This window comes from Scyliorhinus canicula, chromosome 1 (assembly GCF_902713615.1).
Source record: "Scyliorhinus canicula chromosome 1, sScyCan1.1, whole genome shotgun sequence".
Classification (NCBI taxonomy): domain Eukaryota; kingdom Metazoa; phylum Chordata; class Chondrichthyes; order Carcharhiniformes; family Scyliorhinidae; genus Scyliorhinus; species Scyliorhinus canicula.
The window spans coordinates 160875984-160899134 of NC_052146.1; the positions used below are offsets into that span (position 1 = coordinate 160875984).

Genomic DNA, 23151 nt, shown 5'->3' on the forward strand with positions numbered 1-23151 from the left:
GAAGGACAATGGTTCAGGCATTATTGCCTGCTTGATCTCTCCCTGAGAGGAAACACACCGTCTCCCCTTGTTGCCCCCAATTATTAGCACAACAAAGATCTTGGGCATTTGGTATTGGAACCTCCATGCAAACATTGTATGGTTCCGTAATAGCAGCAGTGTCTATTTCACTCCAATATTTTATGTTTGATGATTATAGGCTTACTTAAACCGTCACTGCAACTTTAAAATCTTGTAATCATTTTTAATGTTGTTTCAGAGGTGTTGAATTGCACTGGGAACTTATTTTGAATGTAATTATAGTTTCAAGATTTGTAGGTTGGTTCTGGTATTCTTGTATTAAGAATTTGGAAGAGTACGTTCTCCTGGATTTGAGAACTGTGCTTGAAAGGAATGTAGGCTGGAGCATTAGTGCTCTGAGCATTACTCTCCACTGCAAGCACTGAAATGACACCTGAATTTTAGGTGAGATAATTCCAGTCAAGTTATCAGCAAGACATTTTGAAATTTATTTTGTTAATGTTAAGAGAGCAACAATGTCCAAGTTATCTATCTCAGTCATAAAACATCACCAAAGAGACACATTTTCGTATTTTATACTGCAGTAAGTCTTCAGGACGAAAGAGTTGTATTTATTATTTTAGCATTCTGTGGTGACAGATCCCTCATGTGATTTACACTGTGTTGTAGTACATGGTCTTTGGGAGGAATGGTCGCCATGGAGTTTATGCTCAGTTACCTGTGGGAGAGGATCGAGAACCAGATCTCGGATGTGCGTTGCTCCACAACACGGAGGGAAAGCGTGTCAGGGCTCAGAGCTCCAAACCAAACTCTGCAACATTGCACTTTGCCCTGGTTGGTATAAAAATTTATTTTAATTGTATATATATTCAGAATGTTTATTTGAGGACAGAAACATTGCTTCCTTTGCTTCGAGGAATGGGAGTGAGAGCTTTGAGATATGAAAATCAGGCTTATTGTCTGTAGAATTATTGCAACAAGTCATTTAACTTAATAAGAAGCCTTTACCTGGGACATTTTAGATTTTATTTATATTTGGGCAAATTCCGATTCAGACATGTTTGATGAACCTTCCTCTTTCTTTTAAAATTGAGATAGAATTGAAAGCCCTTTTCTGTTGTCTGTACTAACTGTTAAACCCATTTGACAACCTTCAGAGAGTGGCATCCCTTATACTCGCTTTCTGGGAGGGACATAAACCCAGGTCTGCAAAGTGTTTGACAATTCTATTCTCACTGTCTTATAATATTTTCGCAATACATTTTTAGATATGAAATTGCCTTGCCATTGATGTGCTTTAAAATAGTTTTGTAGTTTTTCTTATTTCTGATTTCCTTGAAAGGGACCAAATGGTATTGGGACTTCCACATAGTTCATTGAACCTTGTTTGTATTTAAAGGAAAATGCTGGAAATACTAAGTGGACTATGCACATCTCTGGGGACAAAAAAAAGTTTACGTTTCAAGTTGATGATCTTTCATCAGAAACAAAAGAAGGTAGAGATGCAACAAGTTTTAAGCAAATGCAGAGGAATTGAAAGGAGGATGGGGGACGCTGGTTATGGTTCTGCTGGTGCCATTTACAGCTCCTCGAGAATAGATCGAGCTTTTGTTCTGTGCTTGTCTCATTGACACCCCTACTTGATGCACCAACATCTCTTTTATTATTTAATCATTCCTGCCGTCTTCCTTGTCACAAATCTTCCCTTTTGTTTTTTCTCCTCATCATTCCCTTCTTTCCAAGCCTCTGTACTTAAAACTGTTACATCTTTAAATTCTTCCCCTTTCATGTCAAATCTCACTACAGATTTTGCCTGTTCCTCTGCACATTTCCAGCATTAACTGTTCTAATTTCTGATTAACAGCATCAGAAATATTTTGTTCTTGTCTTATTTAAAGGATATGTTTTATCTGCGAGCTAGTTCAGTCTGTTCCACCACTCCTAACAGCAAACTCAATGCTATTTGTTTAGTCTGTAATTATGATGATGCTTTGCTTCAGTAACATGTTTTGAGTTTTTTTGATTGACTCCAGTGATTTCCTCCTTTAGGAATTATGCATCCTTATACCATCCGTTTGCTTTTTGTTTTTCTTGAAAAAAGACGTAACATTTGAACAAAAATATTTAAATGCTTATAACAACAAAAAACATTTTAAAAATCTATAATTTGCAAATGAAACCAAAAGATGAACCAGAAGATGCTTCAAGCATGTTCACAGAATTTGGTATCTGATTTGGTATCTATAGGTCAGAACAGAGCTATGGGGTGTGATTCTCCGGCCTCATTACGCTCTCATTCAAGCGAAACGGGACGGTGAATAGCGGGAGAGACCAAAAACGAGAACCGTACCAGGTGCTATTTTGCGATGCAACCAGCCGTAGCATGGCGAGAAACCAATTATCACCACTTAAGCCCTATTTCCATACAATTAACAAGAGCCACCCCATATCCAATGGCCTCCTGTCATTCAGAGGCCTCCTTAGCAAGTGGTCACGCTGGCGCCGATTACTACTCCTTTTGAAAAACGTGAACCTGGCGGAAGGACTTCTGTGGGGAGCTGAGGAGGTGAGTAGCCACCTTTGCTCACAGGAAAAGAGCCCGGGTGCTGGGCTTGCCACCCCATTGCTCGGTGGAGGTGGGGCACCGTCGGTCAGGGGTGGGGGACACTCCGCAGGGGTGGGCCGTCATAGGAGGGTTGGGGGGAGGCACTGGCGGACAACCAAAGGCAACCACTCGCACCACCACCATGTTTACCCGTTCCGGGGGCAACCCTTGCTCGTGCCCATCTGCCCAATGAACACCCAAAGCTCCCATTGACTGCCAAAGCCTCTCGCTGTGCGGCTGCAGGCTGTTGGCAATCGTGGCTAAGTAGTACTTCACACATCCCAAGTGGATTCCCGTGGGTGGGCGGGCCATGTAGCATGTGGGAGTCATTGCCAAGCATCCCAATCACGCCTTGATGGCTGGACACTGTGCTTGAAAATTGTGGAAGGCAACATCACACATGCAGCAGCCAACATACCAACATTTAGGGGACATATCCACGGCTGGAGGGTGGGTTGGTGCCAGGTGGAGGGGGAGATGCTTGGAGAGATGGGCCAAGGCTCGAACATCAGCCCGTACTGTGGATGAAAGTGGCAGAGGCATCATAATGGTTGTGCACAAGGGTGTTTAATATGTAATACAATTCCCTACTCTCCCAATCGTCTTTCCTCCCCAAACCCCTCCCCCGGTGCCCTCTGTGATCCTCAACGTGCTTGGCCCTCATAGCTCTGCTGCTATGCCTACATATCTCCTCAGGGTGCACATCTGAGGTGGAAGCAGCCAGCTGCTTAATATGTGCTGTGGCTTCAATGCCCCACCAGGTGCCCTCTAGGGACTCTGGGGCTAGAGGGTCCCGGCTCACTTGTTGGCGGCACATGCTCAGCCGTGCCACCCTGTCCCATGTGCTGACTTTGAGATGCAGCCTCATCATAGGGGTGGAACTCACGAGGAGCTTGTGACCACTCTCATCGTTCCATGGGATGGGTCTGGATTGGCACCCAGCGCCTCCTCCTCCCGGTTGGTGCCCATGGGGCCCTGAGGTTCACATTGGGTTGGAGTGGCGGCTGGTTCGAGCCCTGGCTGCCGCTGCATTATCTTGCTCTGCCAGCCCTGGCAGTTCCCCATGGTCTGCACCACCGTGTCGACATCCTTGGAGATGCTCCTCAGTGACTCACTATGCTCTGTAGTGCCACGCCAATGCCCACCTGCGACAGGGACAAGCTCCTCAATGCCTCGGCCATCTGAGAGCGGGACAAGGGTCAAGGATGTCTCGGAGCGGCTGCAGGACATTCTGGGGGGGGGAGGGTGAACAGCCAGCTGTCGTGGTGCACATAGGCACCAACGATATAGGTAAAAAACGGGATGAGGTCCTACAAGCGGAATTCAGGGAGTTAGGAGTTAAACTAAAAAGTAGGACCTCAAAGGTAGTAATCTCAGGATTGCTACCAGTGCCACGAACTAGTCAGAGTAGGAATGTCAGGATAGATAGGATGAATGCGTGGCTCGAGAGATGGTGCAAGAGGGAGGGATTCAAATTCCTGGGGCATTGGGACAGGTTCTGGGGGAGGTGGGACCAGTACAAACCGGACGGTCTGCACCTGGGCAGGACTGGAACCGATGTCCTAGGGGGGGTGTTTTCTAGAGCTGTTGGGGAGGGTTTAAACTAATGTGGCAGGGGGATGGGAACCGATGCAGGAAGTTGGAAGGTAGTAAAACAGGGACAGAAGCAAAAGGAAATAAGGGGAAAAGTGCAAGGCAGAGAAGACATAGTCAAAAATCTAAAAGGGCGACAGTACAAGGTACAGTGACTGAGGGGAGCACAGTGAATAGGCCCAGTAATAACAAAAGGAATAAAACTGGAGATGTGAAGATTCAAAACAGAGGTAAAAAAACCAACATAAGTGTACTTTACCTGAATGCTCGTAGTATTCGGAATAAAGTAAATGAGTTGATGGCACAAATCATCGTAAATGACTATGATTTAGTGGCCATTACTGAAACATGGTTAAAGGATGGTCACGACTGGGAGTTAAATATCCGAGGGTATCAAACTATTCGGAAGGACAGAGTGGATGGTAAGGGTGTAAAGGTGTTGCTCTGTTATTTAAGGATGACATCAGGGCAATAGTAAGGGATGACATCGGTGCTATGGAGGATAAGGTTGAATCCATTTGGGTGGAAATCAGGAATAGTAAGGCGAAAAAGTCACTGATAGGAGTAATCTATCGGCCACCAAATAGTAACGATATGGTGGGGCAGGCAATAAACAAAGAAATAACTGATGCATGTAGAAATGGTACAGCAGTTATCATGGGGGATTTTAATCTACATGTCGATTGGTTTAACCAGGTCGGTCAAGGCAACCTTGAGGAGGAGATTATAGAATGTATCCGCGATAGTTTCCTAGAACAGTATGTAATGGAACCTACGAGGGAACAAGCGGTCCTAGATCTTGTCCTGTGTAATGAGACAGGATTGATTCATGATCTCATAGTTAGGGAACCTCTCGGAGGGAGCGATCACAATATGGTGGAATTTAAAATACAGATGGAGGGTGAGAAAGTAAAATCAAATACTAGTGTTTTGTGTTTAAACAAAGGAGATTACAAGGGGATGAGAGAAGAACTAGCTAAGGTAGACTGGGAGCTAAGACTTTATGGTGGGACAGTTGAGGAACAGTGGAGAACCTTCCAAGCGATTTTTCACAGTGCTCAGCAAAGGTTTATACCAACAAAAAGGAAGGACGGAAGAAAGAGGGAAAATCGACCGTGGATATCTAAGGAAATAAGGGAGAGTATCAAATTGAAGGAAAAAGCATATAAAGTGGCAAAGATTGCTGGGAGATTAGAGGACTGGGAAATCTTTAGGGGGCAACAGAAAGCTACTAAAAAAGCTATAAAGAAGAGTAAGATAGAGTATGAGAGTAAACTTGCTCAGAATATAAAAACAGACAGTAAAAGTTTTTACAAATATATAAGACAAAAAAGAGTGGCTAAGGTAAATATTGGTCCTTTAGAGGGTGAGAAGGGAGTTTTAATAATGGGAAATGAGGAAATGGCTGAGGAACTGAACAGGTTTTTTGGGTCGGTCTTAACAGTGGAAGACACAAATAACATGCCAGCGACTGATAGAAATGAGGCTATGACAGGTGAGGGCCTTGAGAGGATTGTTATCACTAAGGAGGGAGTGATGGGCAAGCTAATGGGGCTAAAGGTAGACAAGTCTCCTGGCCCTGATGGAATGCATCCCAGAGTGCTAAAAGAGATGGCTAGGGAAATTGCAGATGCACTAGTGATAATTTACCGAAATTCACTAGACTCTGGGGTGGTCCCGGTGGATTGGAAATTAGCAAACGTGACGCCACTGTTTAAAAAAGGAGGTAGGCAGAAAGCAGGAAATTATAGGCCAGTGAGCTTAACTTCGGTAGTAGGGAAGATGCTGGAATCTATCATCAAGGCATCTGGATAGAAATTGTCCCATTGGGCAGACGCAGCATGGGTTCGTAAAAGGCAGGTCATGCCTAACTAATTTAGTGGAATTTTTTGAGGACATTACCAGTGCAGTAGATAATGGGGAGCCGATGGATGTGGTATATCTGGATTTCCAGAAAGCCTTTGACAAGGTGCCACACAAAAGGTTGCTGCATAAGATAAAGATGCATGGCATTAAGGGTAAAGTAGTAGCATGGATAGAGGATTGGTTAATTAATAGAAAGCAAAGAGTTGGGATAAATGGGTGTTTCTCTGGTTGGCAATCAGTAGCTAGTGGTGTCCCTCAGGGATCCGTGTTGGGCCCACAATTGTTCACAATTTACATAGATGATTTGGAGTTGGGGACCAAGGGCAATGTGTCCAAGTTTGCAGATGACACTAAGATGAGTGGTAAAGCGAAAAGTGCAGAGGATACTGGAAGTCTGCAGAGGGATTTGAATAGGTTAAGTGAATGGGCTCGGGTCTGGCAGATGGAATACAATGTTGACAAATGTGAGGTTATCCATTTTGGTAGGAATAACAGCAAACGGGATTATTATTTAAACGATAAAATATTAAAGCATGCCGCTGTTCAGAGAGACTTGGGTGTGCTAGTGCATGAGTCACAGAAGGTTGGTTTACAAGTGCAACAGGTGATTAAGAAGGCAAATGGAATTTTGTCCTTCATTGCTAGAGGGATGGAGTTTAAGACTAGGGAGGTTATGTTGCAATTGTATAAGGTGTTAGTGCGGCCACACCTGGAGTATTGTGTTCAGTTTTGGTCTCCTTACTTGAGAAAGGACGTACTGGCGCTGGAGGGTGTGCAGAGGAGATTCACTAGGTTAATCCCAGAGTTGAAGGGGTTGGATTATGAGGAGAGGTTGAGTAGACTGGGACTGTACTCGTTGGAATTTAGAAGGATTAGAGGGGATCTTATAGAAACATTTAAAATGATGATGGGAATAGATAGGATAGATGCGGGCAGGTTGTTTCCACTGGCGGGTGACAGCAGAACTAGGGGACATAGCCTCAAAATAAGGGGAAGTAGATTTAGGACTGAGTTTAGGAGGAACTTCTTCACCCAAAGGGTTGTGAATCTATGGAATTCCTTGCCCAGTGAAGCAGTTGAGGCTCCTTCATTACATGTTTTTAAGGTAAAGATAGATAGTTTTTTGAAGAATAAAGGGATTAAGGGTTATGGTGTTCGGGCCAGAAAGTGGAGCTGAGTCCACAAAAGATCAGCCATGATCTAATTGAATGGCGGAGCAGGCCCGAGGGGCCAGATGGCCTACTCCTGCTCCTAGTTCTTATGTTCTTATGTCCCGCAGAACCTCAGAAAGGAAACATCACTTTCCTGCACCTGTAGTCTCTGGGACTCCTCCAAGCGGTTATGGATCTGCTGGAGTGATGCTGATATCTCCCTCTGAATATCCCAGATGCTTCCTATTGTCTCCATCAGCTCTGGGTACCTCTATATCACAGGCTCAGCATCAGGCGGGACCCAACTGGATCCTGGGATCCATCAGCCCCCCCGACTACTCTCTTGCCTGCGGGTTCCTGCCTCCATCTGATGTGCAGCAGGTTGGTGCTCAACAGATTGTGCCCCTGAAGGCTGCCCACTAACATGTAACACTGAATCGTGTACAGTGGGGATGACAGCTGTGCCACAACTATTGCGGGTGCATCCTTGGAGCTCTCCTCCGAGGTTGTTTCGTGGGAGGCAGGAGAGGGTGCAGACAGGGTTTAGCGGCGCCATCGGCTGGAAAACATGCGCAAGAATGGATATGTGGTCAGTGGGAGGGATGGGTCAGTCAGTCAGCAAAGCAATAACAACTCACATTTGTCAGGTCCATCAGGTGGCGCCTGGTGATTCCTCACCTCTGTGACATCCGCCAGCCTCCGCGTGGGTGACCACCTTGTCTTCGGCCACCCCAGTCACCTTCAAGGCACACTCCTCAAAGGAGTTGAGGATTCTTAAATCTGGCATCCGTCTGCCAATCTGGGCCCTCTCCTGGCAATTATAGAACAATGAACAAAGAAAATTACAGCACAGGAACAGGCCCTTCGGCCCTCCCAGCCTGCGCCGATCCAGATCCTTTATCTAAACCTGTCTCCTATTTTCCAAGGTCTACTTCCCTCTGTTCCCGCCCATTCATATACCTGTCTAGATGCTTCTTAAATGATGCTATCGTGCCCTCCTCTACCACCTCCGCTGGTAAAGCGTTCCAGGCAACCACCACCCTCTGCGTAAAAAACTTTCCACGCACATCTCCCTTAAACTTTCCCCCTCTCACTTTGAAATCGTGACCCCTTGTAACTGACACGCCCACTCTTGGGAAAAGCTTGTTGCTATCCACCCTGTCCATACCTCTCATAATTTTGTAGACCTCAATCAGGTCCCCCCTCAACCAAACCTCCGTCATTCCAATGAAAACAATCCTAATCTACTCAACCTTTCTTCATAGCTAGCACCCTCCATACCAGGCAACATCCTGGTGAACCTCCTCTGCACCCTCTCCAAGGCATTCACATCCTTCTGGTAATGTGGCGACCAGAACTGCACGCAGTATTCCAAATGTAGCCTAACCAAAGTCACATACAACTGTAACATGACCTGCCAACTCTTGTACTCAATACCCCGTCCGATGAAGGCAAGCATGCTGTATGCCTTCTTGACCACTCCATCAACCTGCGTTGCCAACTTCAGGGTACAATGGACCTGAACTCCCAGATCTCTCTGCACATCAATTTTCCCCAAGACCCTTCCATTGACCATCTTGAATTTGATCTTCCAAAATGCTTCACCTCGCATTTGCCTGGATTGAACTCCATCTGCCATTTCTCTGCCCAACTCTCCAATCTATCTATATTTTGTTGCATTCTCTGACAGTCCTCCTCGCTATCTGCAACTCCACCAATCTTGGTATCATCTGCAAACTTGCTAATCAGACCACCTATACCTTCGTCCAGGTCATTTATGTAGATCACAAACAATAGTGGTCCGAGCACAGATCCCTGTGGGACACCACTGGTCACCCTTCTCCATTTTGAGACACTCCCTTCCACCACTACTCCCTGTATCCTGTTGCCCAGCCAGTTCTTTATCCATCTTGCTAGTACACCCTGAACCCATACAACTTCACTTTTTCCATCAACCTGCCATGGGAAACCTTATCAAACGCCTTACTAAAGTCCATGTATACGACATCTACACCCTTCCCTCATCAATTAACTTTGTCACTTCCTCAAAGAATTCTATTAGGTTTGTAAGACATGACCTTCCCTGCACAAAACCATGCTGCCTATCACTGATAAGTCTATTTTCTTCCAGATGTGAATAGATCCTATCCTTCAATATTTTCTCCAACAGTTTGCCTACCACTGACGTCAAGATCCCAGGTGTATAATTCCCTGGATTATCCCTGCTACCCTTCTTAAACAAAGGTACAACATTAGCAATTCTCCAGTCCTCCGGGACCTCACCCGTGCTCAAGGATGCTGCAAAGATATCTGTTAAGGCCCCAGCTATTTCGACCCTCGCTTCCCTCAGAAACCTGGGATAGATCCCATCCGGTCCTGGGGACTTGTCCACCTTAATGTCTTTTAGAATACCCAAAACTTCCCCCTTCCATATGACAACTTGACCTAGAGTATTTAAACATCCATCCCTAGCCTCAACATCCGTCTTGTCCCTCTCCTTTGTGAACACCGATGCAAAGTACTCATTAAGAATCTCACCCATTTCCTCTGAGTCCACGCATAAATTTCCTCTTTTGTCTTTAAGTGGGCCAATCCTTTCTCTAGTTACCCTCCTGCTCCTTACATACGAATAAAAGGCTTTGGGATTTTCCTTAACCCTGTTAGCCAAAGATATTTCATGACACCTTTTAGCCCTCTTTATTGCGCGTTTGAGATTCGTCCTACTTTCCCGATATTCCTCCAAAGCTTCATCAGTTTTGAGTTGCCTCGATCCTATGTATGCTTCCTTTTTCATCTTAGCAAGTCTCACAATTTCACCCGTCATCCATGGTTCCCTAATCTTGCCATTTCTATCTTTCATTTTCACAGGAACATGTCTGTCCTGCACTCTAATCAACCTTTCCTTAAAAGACTTCCACATTTCAAATGTGGATTTACCATTAAACAGCTGCTTCCAATCCACATTCCCTAGCTCCTGCCGAATTTTGTTATACTCTGCCTTTCCCCAATTTAGCACTCTTCCTTTCGGACCCTTCCTGTCCTTGTCCATGAGTATTCTAAAACTTACGGAATTATGATCGCTATTCCCAAAGTAATCACCGACTGAAACATCAACCACCTGGCCGGGATCATTCCCCAATACCAGGTCCAGTATGGCCCCTTCCCGAGTTGGACTATTTACATACTGCTCTAAAAAACTCTCCTGGATGCTCCTTACAAACTCTGCTCCATCTACGCCTCCAACACTACACGAATCCCATTCAATGTTGGGGAAGTTAAAATCTCCCATCACAACCACCCTATTGCTCCTACATTTTTCTATAATCTGTCTGCATATTTGTACCTCTACTTCATGCTCGCTTTTGGGAGGCCTGTAGTAAAGTCCCAACAATGTTACTGCACCCTTCCTATTTCTCAGCTCCACCCATATTGCCTCAGTGCTCGAATCCTCCATCGTGCCCTCCTTAATCACAGCTGTGATATCATCTCTGACGAGTAATGCAACTCCTCCACCCCTTCTACCTCCCTCTCTATCCCTCCTGAAGCATCTATACCCTGGGATATTCAGTTGCCAGTCCTGCCTTTCCCTCAACCAAGTCTCAGTAATACCAATAGCATCATATTCCCAGGTACTGATCCAAGCCCTAAGTTCATCTGCCTTACCTGCTACACTTCTCGCATTAAAACAAATGCACCTCAGACCACCTTTGCGTTCATCATCTCTTCCCTGTCTACTCTTCCCCTTAGTCACATTGAGTTTATTGTCTCGTACCTTACTGGCTTTAGTTGCTGCTTCTTTACTGACCTCTAACTTCCTAATCTGGTTCCCATCCCCCTGCCACATTAGTTTAAAACCTCCCCAACAGTGTCAGCAAAAGCACTCCTTCGGACATTGGTTCCAGTCCTGCCCAGGTGTAGACCATCCGGTTTGTAATGGTCCCACCGCCCCCAGAACCGGTTCCAATGTCCCAAAAATCTGAACCCCTCCCTCCTGCACCATCTCTCAAGCCACGTATTAATTCTGACTATTCTTGAATTTCTACTCTGACTGTCACTTGACAACAGCCCCTTCACAAACCACCTTCAAATTAGGCTGACCGCACTGCACGTATGCAAATCTCCCCAGAACAGCCAATCAGTAGCTCCGCTATGCTGCCCTCTGCTGGATGCTTGCTTGCACTCGAACTCCTCGGGTCTCTTTCGCAGGTACACCTTCAAATTAGGCTGACCGCACTGCACGTATGCAAATCACCCCAGAACAGCCAATCAGTAGCTCCGCTCTGCTGCCCTCTGCTGGGAGAGCTTTTCCTGAGGAGATACAGAAATGGCATTGTCAGCCGCACGCGTGGTTCACAGTAGCGGAACGGAGTATGTGAAGGGAGTGTGGGGGTAGTTTGAAGGGGGAGGGGTAGAGGGAAAATTGGAGGTTTCATGGGGAGTTGGGGGGGTTGTTGGGGGTTATTGGTGTTTACTCAGTCGTGCTGCTCGGTGTAGGCCTTTGACCTTTTTTTGGCATTGGAGGCCAGTCCTCCTGGTCACACTCCCCAGGCTTACAGCTGCCACCACCTCGTCCCAGGCAGCACTGGCTGCCCTATGGCCATCCTCCAGGATCGAGGAGCCTCCCCAGGTCCTCATCACCGAAACCTGGGACCGGTCTCCTTAACACCATTATTGCAAGCTTGCTGGGGTTGGCTGAGCAAGTGTAGCTTAAGTGTTGCTTGCCCTTGTTAGCGAGGGGCTGGCTAGCGCGGTCCCGGCAAATCAGCTGGTGAGCCTTCATTTGCAGCTAGAAGCCCGTGAGGCCTCGTTACGTGAACCAATTAACGTTGAATTAAATTGCCGGCCTCGCTGGGCGGAATGCCAGGAAGTTCGCGGCAATTCCCGCTCTCGACCATACTTAGAATTCTTTCCAGAAAATCACGCCATGCTTTTCTCAGTTTTTTATATCTTTTTAAGAAGCTGATTTTGTAACAGGTAAAACAATATTTACGATCGTTCAGCATGTGCTTTGTACAATGTAATAAAACCTCATTCATTTGTATTCCCAATTGGCATTTTCTCAATTAACTATGAAAGAATTTGTGAATAATGGGAAATTACTAATATTATTTCCTTCACTCATCTCCATTGTTTTCTTCCTGCCTTGCCACTAAAATAACTGAGAAATCCTACTGGAGAGAACTAAATTGAGTAAACTGGAGTGAGGCACACTCTTTTATATCAGTAGTTTAACTTTGGGGCTCTGAATTATTTGGCATATCCCAAGACTCGCCAACTAATCAAAATTCAACTAAAATGCTATTAATTTTTCTTAAGTTTTTGTTTTTTTGGGAGATGTGGGCAGCAGTAACAAGGCTGCATTAATCACCTATCCTTAGTTACCTTAAGAAGGTAGTGATGGACATCCTTTTGAACCACTGACGTCCGTGTATTGATGGTGCTCCCACCATGGTGGGAGCTTTGAGATGTTGCTGTTCCCATAATGTTGCTTTTAGTTCTAGAAGTCACAGGCTGGGAAGCACTGAAAATTGAGCTTGGTTAGTTGCTGCGTTTCATCATGTAGAAAGTTCATATTTACAAGCAGTTGTGAAGGTTATTGAGTTAACTGCCAGGGACACTGATGATACTGTGGCACCAATGATGCCATGATACTATACTATGATTCTATGGTGAATATAGCTCTGAACTCGATAGTGTTGAGTTTCTTGTATGTTGTGGCTGGATCCAGGTGAGTAGTGAGTATTCCACCCAAACATGAGCCTTGTATATGGTGGAGAAGCTTTGAGGGATCAGGACGTAGAGTACTCATGCAGAGTTCCAAACTGCTGTTGTAAAAGTGATTCAACCAGCTTCCAGTCAAGGTGAACTAAAATCGCTGCCTGTATCTACTGCTTTTTCTGATCAAAGCAAGAAAACAAAATACTTTTCTGATAACCTATTGGGTAAAAGACTGGTACAATGCTGAGTGATACAGATCAAGAAGTGGCAAGTTCAGTCCATGGTCTGTTATACATTATCAACAATAGACCGGATTGCAAATATGCCGTTATTTCTTCCCAGATTGGCATGGGGAAAAAAATCTGTCAAAGTTCTTTTTCCAGTAATTGCCAATTGAAGAAGTACTTATGTGAATGCCACTAGAGGATAGGATTGGACTTGGCTACAACTCATAGCGAATGGCCTGATATAATAGTGTTAAATAAAGAATCACTGCTAAAATTCCTTGAAAACTAAGAGTCTAAATATGATGGAGGAGACAAGGGATATAGCTGTACAGGTCGGTGGTGGTAACAGCTGTTTCTTTATTTGTGGATGATATATACAGAAGATGTGGTCAGGTTCACAAATTATTAAAAGTAGCAAACAAAGCGTCGGGGCTCATTTCTAGTGCAATGGAACTGAAAATGTGAGAAAGCAAGCTTATCTCATATAGAACCATAACCAGACCAAAGTTGAAATATTGCACACAGTTCTGTTCTCCACATTACAAAAAAGATGTAGAGGCACTGGGGAAGGTGCACATAATTTATTTACATGAGATATATGAGAACTGAGAAGCTGTAGCTGTCAGGACAGGTTTATCAAGCTGGGGCTTTTTTCTCTCTGGAAAAGTGAAAGCAGGAAGTGACCTATTAGAGGTCTGTACAATAACAAAGGATTTTACAGGCTAAATGTCGAGAAGGTGTTTAAAATTCTGAGGAGTCCAAGACGAGGGACCATAAATGCAATATAGTCACCAATAAATCCAATCAGGAATTCAGGAGAAACATCTTGGGCAGGATTCTCCGATTTTGAGACTAAGTGATGGCACCGGCGTGGAAACAGTGGTGTTTTATGACAGCACAAACGGCGCAACAGCTGCACCAATTGGCGTGGATGTTCCTCTCCTTGGCTGGTGAAGTTATCACCTCTGTTGCTGTCGGTGGTTGAGAGAGTTAATGGTGGAGCAGACTAGAGGGTCTGAATGGCCCCCTCCTGCGTTCAACCACCATGTCCCGAGGCACCATCTGGACTGCAGCCTTTGTACATTTGCAAGCTGCAGCCCGTCGTGTTCATGTGGTGTCCAATGTCTTTGCGGGCGGTCATTTCAGGAGTCCACAGATCCCCCTCCTGATCCTTAAGGCGAAGCGTGGTGGATCACACACTCAGACCAATACATGCCCTGCATCACCAGTCACCTGTCCGTCAGGTAGGACCCTAGCTCTACATGCACAATTCCCTGATACAGAATACACGAATAACGAAGACAAATCTGAATATATATCCCATAACAGACCTTATACGGTCAGAGAAATGGAAGTGCCTTTACTGTAAGATACAATTGGCAGTCTAATGCAGAAGTGGGACAATATCGAAAAGTGGAGAAGTGGAGAGATACTGTCCTGTACAAACTGCAGAACATACAGACGGTAGTGCAGATCAATATAAACAAGCTGGCTTTAAAAATTAACAGTTCTACAAAGGTCATATCCAAGACAACCTGGATACACAGTGCAAAACAAATATCAGTCCCTGGGGATTAAAGGGGCCCGTGCAGTAACCATGAGTCCCATGTCCTGGTGCTCCGTGATCTCTGCTGTCCACCTCCGGAATTGAACTGTGAGGATGATGAGGTAGATCAAGGTAAACCTGATCAGCATGACAGTCAGGTGGAGGTGGAGCCGAACAATGGGGTGTATCCGAAAGTACAAGCCCGATCCAAGGAATCATCCCACCAAGTTCTGGCTGTGTCTTCTGCATCTGCTGGGTGACATTCTGGGGTTGCTGGGGGATCAAGGATAGTTTCTGTCATTATTGCACTCCTAATGTCTGCGTTCATTCTATCATACTGTCACCATGCATGACTTCCTCCCCCACATTCCGCATTTCACCTAAATATGTGCAAACCCAACACAGTCTTCTCTTGGCTGAGGCTTGGAGTGGTCGGAACCTGTATTCGATCACCCTCTTCTTAACGTAACCATATACTAGCTGAGGTCTGGCTTAACCAGCCGAACTCCAGAGCGGCCAGCTGTATACAGTTTCGCCCCAGGAGAACAGAGATCTGACCTGAGCAGGGGGGTTGAATTGAAGGGCAACCAGTTCATTCACAGCAGCAATCACCATAGGGTTGTTAATCGTAAATAGCATGTGGGATCGGTCCAAAGGGACCTCTGTAGAAGAGTGAAGAAGAGGATGAGTTGTGACCTGAGTCACTGAATGCATTTTCCGTCCCACAACCAAACGGTGGGGTATGGGGCAACGGTTTTGATCTGAGACCTGCCCAAGTGTTTGGTACTGTAAGTAGCCATTCCAGATAGTGGGGGTCGGAGGGAAGGAGGAGTTATTGGTTAGAGAGGTGCGTATGATCCGTGGTGGGTGAAGAATGTGTTGGGACCCCGAGTAGTGTGACGGAAATGCCCTTACTCCACTACCCGAACGTTTTGAATAGTTCCGTGGGCCCTCTGGTAGGGCAAGGGAAATGCCATTACTCCACTATCTGAGTGTGTTGAAGAACAGGAGTGTGTATTCCTAGGAAGGAGCTACTCCCTAGGACTGGATAGGCTGGTGGGTTAGGACCAGCAACAACAGATATGGCAATATGTCGGGTGTCCAAGAAATGATGACAGGATGAGAGCGTATCCCTAGGAAGGGGCTACCTCCTAGGTCTGAATAGACCAGTGGATCAGAACCAGCAAGAACAGGTTGGTGATATGTTGGGTGTCCAAGCACAGATGACAGGACCAGGGTGTGTGTTTGGTGAGCGACCACCCCCTATTCAGTGGAAGGTGGGGTGATCCCCACGCACAGTGATGGTGAAGGTGGGAGTCTGATCGGGGGGGTGGGGGGGAGGTTGAAGATGTGGTTAGATGGGGTTGCTGGGATGGAATGGAGGTGTGGGCTCGGGTGGGGTGCTCTTTCCAAGGATCTCTTTCCAGGTTCAGGATTTGTGAGAGCAGAAGTAAACCGTGCCATTGGGAACTTGGTTCTTCAGAGGTGGTCCACTCGCTGCGTGGGCTGAAAATAAAATAGGCATATCATTAGTGTGCCTGGCACCCATTGCTCTGCCGGAGCATCCCGATTTGGCGTCAAACTGGTGTCTAGTGCCATTTTGGCATCGGAAGCTATTCTCCGCCCAATCGCGTTCACGATTTTGGCGTTGGCAAACAGAGAATCCAGCCTCTTAACTGCAGCCAGCACACCGGATAAGGTGACACGGCTGTGCATGTGCCGTCGACAAGTGGACCGGGACCCTCTGGCCCCAGAGGACGCCCGCCAGGGGCATCAAAGGCCACGGGACGAGATAAGCAGCTGGCTGCCTCCACCTCTGAGGTGCATCCTGGAAAGTTAGCAAAACGTAGCGGTAGAGCTAACGAGGCAAGGTACATCGAGGACCCATCAGGAGAGTGAGGAATTGCATTCCACATTAATCACCCTTGATGCTTCAGTCACTTTCTTCCGCAATGCGGGCCAAGCTCCGACCCCTTGGCCCATCTCTCCAGACATCCCCCCCCCCCATCCCCGGGCACACTGCCTCCAGTTGATGGGCGTGAGCAAGCACTCAGCAGACAAGCAAGGGTCAGACTATGGCAAAGATTGAGCAGCACCGGCGCTCAGCTCTCTGCGGGTTATCATCACCCCCTTCCCTTAACAGAGACCTGCTGATGGTGCCGGCACAATCCCAGCATCCTGGAGTGATGTGACGCATATCCTGCGAGGGTGGGAAAAAATGGGACTGGGGGGGGGGGGGGGGGGGGGGGGAGGTGGTGGTGGTGAAAGACCAGGCTACATCCTGGGTATCAGGGTCTATCTGACCCCTCGGGTTTGCATGACCCTTGTCAGGTCTCCGTTTCGGTCACCGGTCTTCGTACTGGTGTCATTAGCCAGGTCCTCAGCGGGTACTCCTTAATCCCCAAGAGGCAGCTGCCAATCCTGGGATGCTCCACGAAGAGGCCAGGGATGACCGACTGCCCCAGGATGTAGCTGTCATTGGCACCGCCCGAGTAGAGTGCACACAAACGTGCAGTATCTTCATCTGGTGGTCGCACACGAGCTGTATGTTGAGGGGCTGGAACCCCTTTTGATGCCACGCATGTCGCTCTGCACTCACTGGCCATCTGTGGTGCCCTATGTTAACCAAAAGGGGTTCCATTCCCTCAACATAACTGGGTGGCAAGCCCAGTGCCCCTAGGCACTTTGCTAGTGAGCAAAGATGGCTACTCACCTCGGCTCCCCACAGAACCCCTTCTGTTGGTTCACGTTTTAAAAAAGGAGTACTTTTTAATCACTGACAGCGTGACCAGTTATGGGGAGGCCGATGGATGACTGGAGGCCGTAGGATAAGGGGTGGCTCCCGTTAATTGTAAGGAAATTGGTCTTAAGTGGTCACCACGCTACGCTGAGATCCCGATTTCGCCTATGGGAGCAGACCGACTCCATCACAAACTGTTTGTCGCCTGACACGGTTCTCGTTTTCTGCCTCTCTCGCTATTCATCAGTCTCGTTTCGCTTGAGCAAGAGCTTAATGAGGCCAGAAAATCGCACTTTATGTCTCCTGGTTCTAGAATTATCTACCAAAGGAAACAATTTTATCCATACTATCTCTTCCCCTCATAATTATGGATGCACAGGATCGGTGGATTGGTCATGCTAAATTGCTCCTTTGTGTCCAAAGATGCGCAGGTTAGGTGAGTTGACCATGATCAACGTGCAGGATTGCGGGGGTAGGACGGGAGAGTGGACCTGGGTGGAGTGCTCTTTTGGAGGATCGGTGCACACTCAATGGCCAAATGGCCTCTTTCAGCACTGTAAGGATTCTATGGATTCTAACAGTAAAAACATATGGCTGAATTTTCCTGCCCACCCACTACAAAAACGCCACGGGCTGCTGCATACAATGGACATTGGGCGGGTTTCTCCAGTCGCCGGGCAGATGCGGCCAGAGAACCCTGTCCATTATTTGCAGTTGCATCAGTTTAGCCCGACCTGGATTAAACTCCAAAGTTATTTTTGTACTGCTCTATTCTCCAGCTTGCTGTAGAATTTTAACTCAATATCTGCCACAATCCAAGCCCAGCCATTTGCATTATATTTTTATTGATGTGATGAAGTTTTGAGGGAACATTTCATTATTTTATTGCACTGAAATCTCTGAAAAGTCACATACGTAAAATTCATGGGCAGATGGAATTAATGCCTTGCCAATTACTTTGTTTAACAGTCCTTTACAAGCTGTTGAAGTGTCTTGCAAGGCTTTTATTAATAGAAATTTACCAGAGTGAAGAAAAAAGTGTAGATATTATGAAGCACAATTGAACATTTTTTTATTATTCATACCTGGAGCAAAAGCAAATAGAGATGAGATACCTTCTTGAATTGTAGCGGTCCTTGTGATGGTGGGTAGGCTGTTCTAGGATTTTGACCCATGATGGTGAAGGAACAGCAATATATTTCCAAGTCTGATTTGTGTGACCCAACAAGATAAGATTTGTTTTTTGTATATTGAAGTATTTCAAAGGACTGTCATGACACTTCAACCAAATTCAGAGATAGGATATTTATCACAAAAAGTCATAAAAATTCTTATATTAATTTTGAAATACATTATTGTCCCTTGGAGACACTACTGATGCAGAGCTCCTTGTGGAAGTAGTAAATGTAAGGTTTAATTCTTGCTTAAAAAGAATTATTCACAATCTGTTATCGTTACACCCAAATACTATTCTCTTCTTTTGGATACTGATTTTGAGCGGTGTCTACAATTACTTGTAGCTGTAGTCTATCGCTTTTAATTAATATGACTATTACAGTCATGTCTGAATAAAAGTCATCACCTCTGATCTCAAAGATATTCATCTACAGTAAAAAGTACTATAAAGTTTTTGAGAAAATCCAACTTGGAAAATTGGAAAAGAAATGGAAATCACGACAGGAAAAAGATAAGAAAGAAGACAATCTGGATTTCATCAGCCTGTAGTGATGTCTGTGTCCCTGAGGTCATTTAATCTTTCTCTTTGCTTCCTTGATAAATAGCTTGAGTAATATGAAGCTACAGTAGAACCTGTCTCCAGAAAGCTCAGATACTCACTTATTTTATCAAGGTGTCGTTCAGTACATCAGGTACAAGCTACATGTGTATGGCAAATTCAGAAATTCAGATGTGTTAAATAAAAAAGGAATAATAGACCCTTGAGCATTGAGCAAATGGTCTCACTACTATATTCACACAACTTATGCATAGTTACTTGAATACTTCTGCACATTTGTTGTTAACATTGCAAAATGAAAAACAAAGCGTCAGATTGTTTTATGATAGTTATTAGTGCTTTAATTCCTTGGTTGTGCCAGATATTTGTTTCAATATATACAAGTGAAGTGCATTTACCTATATCATGTGTGTAGGTCGGGCATTTTGTGTTACAATCAATAAATATGTTTGTTGCCACACCTATGGTGATTCAACGACTTCTATTGGACAAAATTGTTCCATTATAATAACCATGACCAGCTGCAATCTACAGTGACCTACCTTCAAGGCTCTGAGTACTCTTTCTCACTTTTAGCTTATCATAAACAACCATGGTAAATTTTACTCCAGTGAGCCTTATCCCAAGGCCCTTGTAGTTCGTTAACAAGGTGGGCAGTGGTGGCATATAAGTTCATAAGAGAAAGGAGCAGAATCAGGCCATTCTGCCCATCGAGTCTGCTCTGCCGTTCTATCGTAGCTGAAATGTTCCTCATCTGCTACCTATAATGTGTAAGACCAAGAGCTGGATTGCGAAATCAGCCAGAGCATATCCTCCTGAGAACACATGACGTTGGAGTGGGAGTAGGCAAACCCCTCATCTCAGGAATCAATCTAGTGTACCTGCTCTGAACTGCCATCAATGCCACAACATCTTTCCTCAAATAAGATGAAGAGGCAATTTAGCCTCCTGAGCCTAACACCTTCAATGTAATCATGGCTGATCCCATCCTGGCCTCAACTCCACCATCCTGCCCATCCTCCATAACTCTTCAACCCATTACCAATTAAAACTCTGTCTTTAAATTTACTCACGATCCCTGCATCCATTGCACTCTGGGGTAGCGAATTCCACAAATTCACAACCCTTTGAAAGAAGTAGTGTCCCTTTAAGAAATGTTTTTGTCTTATCACAGGGTTTTAGTGATGTCATTGTGTGGGTGGAGCTGGGTTGTGGCTCTGTGAATTTACTTTCGCTTTTGACTTTTTTACTTTTGCTTTGAGTTTGGACTGGTTTGTATTGCACAGGTTGAAAGAAGGGTTTCTCTATCTTCATTTTAAAAGCTGTCTCCAGACTTCTTGATAACTTAAATAAATAATTGTCTTCTGGAAGGAATTCAAACCTGCTTGTTGGAAATAAAACAAGTGTATCAATACCATGTCTTATACCAGGAAGAGTGCCATATGCTGGGCTACACCTTTGAAAAGTGGGTCTGGTTTTTATTTGGATCCTGTTATTACATTCGAACACTTAAGGGGGATTCATTAAGGGTTATAAATAGATTACTGTAGCTGTGTGGGGTATTTATGTTTGTAGTTGATAAAACATTTGCATGTGTGTGGTTATACAAATTTTAACTAAATTCATAGAATAAAGTTTTTTTTTGATTAAAAGCGCCTAAGAACTCTGTTGAAGAATACCTGACAGGCAGGCTCTTGTGCTCATCCTAGCCAAATTTGATAAACAGTTGTAGGTCAGGTGAACTCCATGATATACTTTGGAGTTTTGAAACACTGGTCTATAACAATAGTTTTTCCTCAAATCTGTTTTAGATTTGCGACCTCTTATTCTAAGATTATGACCTCTCGTTTTAGAATGCCCCTCAAGAGGAAGCTCCACGTCCATTTTATCCATACCTTTTAGCATCTTTTATACCTCAATTAGATCTCCCCTCATTCTTCTAAACTCTAGAGAGTATCGGCCTAAACTGTTCAATCTCTCCTCATACGACAAACCCCTCATCTCTGGAATCAATCTAATGTACCTCCTCTGAACTGCCTCCAATGCCACTACATCTTTCTTCAAATAAGGGGACAAAAACTGTGCACAATACTCCAGGTGTGGTCTTACCAATGCCTTGTATAGCTGCAACAACACTTCCTTACCTTTGTACTCGATTCCTTTTGCTGTAGATGCCTACATTCCATTTGCTTTCTTTATTATCTGCTGCTCCTGCATGCCTGTTTTCTGTGACTCAAGCACAAGGAAATACAGGTCCGTCTGCATCAGGGCACCCCAACGTCTCTCCCCATTTAGATAATAAGTTGCTTTTCTATTTTTTCAACCAAAATGCATGACTTCATACTTATCCATGTTTAACCCCATCTGTCACATTTTGACCCACTCTCCTAACCTTTGTAAGGTTCTTGTTTCCGCATTGCGACTTACTGTCCCAATCATCTGCAAATTTGGCTATAGATCCTTCTATTCCTGTATCCATGTTATTAATATAGATTGTAAACAGCTAGGGCCCAAGGACTGAACCCTGTGGCACCCGACTAGTTACATCTTGCCGTCCAGAAAAAGACTCATTTATCCTGACTCTCTGTCTCCTGTCCGTCAACGAGTCTTCTATCCAAACTAATAAGTTACCCCGAATCCCATGTGATCTCACCTTGTGAATTAACTTTCTGTGCGGCACCTTATCAAACTCCTTCCGAATATACTACATCTATAGGACTCCCATTATCCAATTTCTTGTTACGTCTTCGACGAACTCAAGCAAATTAGTCAAACATGGTTTGCCCTTCATAAAACCATGCTGACTCTGATGGACAGCACTTTGGCTTTCCAAATGTTCTGATATTACGTCCTTGATAATTGATTCTAACAATTTTCCAACAACAGATGTTAAACTAACTGGTCTGTAATTTCACACATTCTGCCTCCCTCCCTATTTGAATAAGGGCATTATATTAGCATTTTCCCAATCCAGTGGAACCATTCCCGTGTCCATGGAATTTTGGAATACGATAACAAATGGATCCACTACCTCTGCTGCCACTTCCTTTAACACCCGAGGGTGTAGGGCATCAGGCCGTGTAGACTTGTATGCCCTCAATCCCAAGAAGTTGTTGAATACCATTTCCCTATTCATGCTGATTGTTCCAAGTTCCACCCTTTCTATTACCTCTGAATTGCCCGTTCCTGTAGGAATGCACTAGTGTTTTCCACCGTGAAAACTTAGGCAAATTATTAATTTAATACTTCTGCCATTTCTGTGTTCCCCACTATTAGCTCCCTAGTTTAATCTTCCAAGGGGCCAACATTCCCCTTCTTAAATCTCATCCCTTTTATGTACCTGTAGAAGCTTTTGCTATCCTTTTTGACATTCTGTGCTAGTTTTTTTTGTAATTTACCTAAGCTTTTTTAATTACTTTTTTAGTATCTCTTTGTTTATGTTTGAAAGTTTCCCAATTTTCCAGCCTGCCATTGGTCTTTGCAATATGATACAACTTAGTTTTTGTCTTTAGAATGTCCTTGATCTCCTTGTTTAGCCATGATGGTTTTTACCCCTCCTCCCATCTTTCTTCCTCACTGGGATATATTTTAGTTGTGAGGAATTGAGTATCGCCTTAAACAACTGCCACTGCTCATCAGCTGTCCTCCCTTTTAGCCTTCATGTCCAGTCTATACGGGCCAAATCTGACCTCAAGCCTATGTAATTCCTTTGTTAACTGGCGTGAGACTCCACTTCCTCGCCCACAAACTGAACCTTGAATTCTACCATACTTTGGTCGCTCCTCCCGAAAGGATCCTTAACTATGAGGTCATTAATTAATCCTTCCTCATGACAAAATACCAAATTGAGAGTAGTCTCCTCCCTGGTTGATTCCCCAACATATTGTTCCAGGAAACAATCTCTAATGCATTCAATGGACTCTGCCTCCAGGTTACCCTTGCTAATTTG

At 44.9% G+C, this 23151-nt stretch overlaps 1 protein-coding gene across 11 annotated transcripts in view; it reads left to right on the top strand.

The window, feature by feature from the left end:
* adgrb2 (adhesion G protein-coupled receptor B2) overlaps positions 1-23151 on the top strand; it is a 1298770-nt gene that overhangs the window by 404123 nt on the left and 871496 nt on the right. For 9 of the 11 annotated variants that reach the window (XM_038801790.1, XM_038801818.1, XM_038801834.1 and 6 more), the window contains one exon: positions 691-855. The exons of the other annotated variants lie outside the window; for them this stretch is intronic. In XM_038801790.1, coding sequence (XP_038657718.1) covers positions 691-855 — 165 coding nt within the window. The remainder of the gene's footprint in view (positions 1-690; positions 856-23151) is intronic. 11 annotated transcript variants of the gene reach the window in all.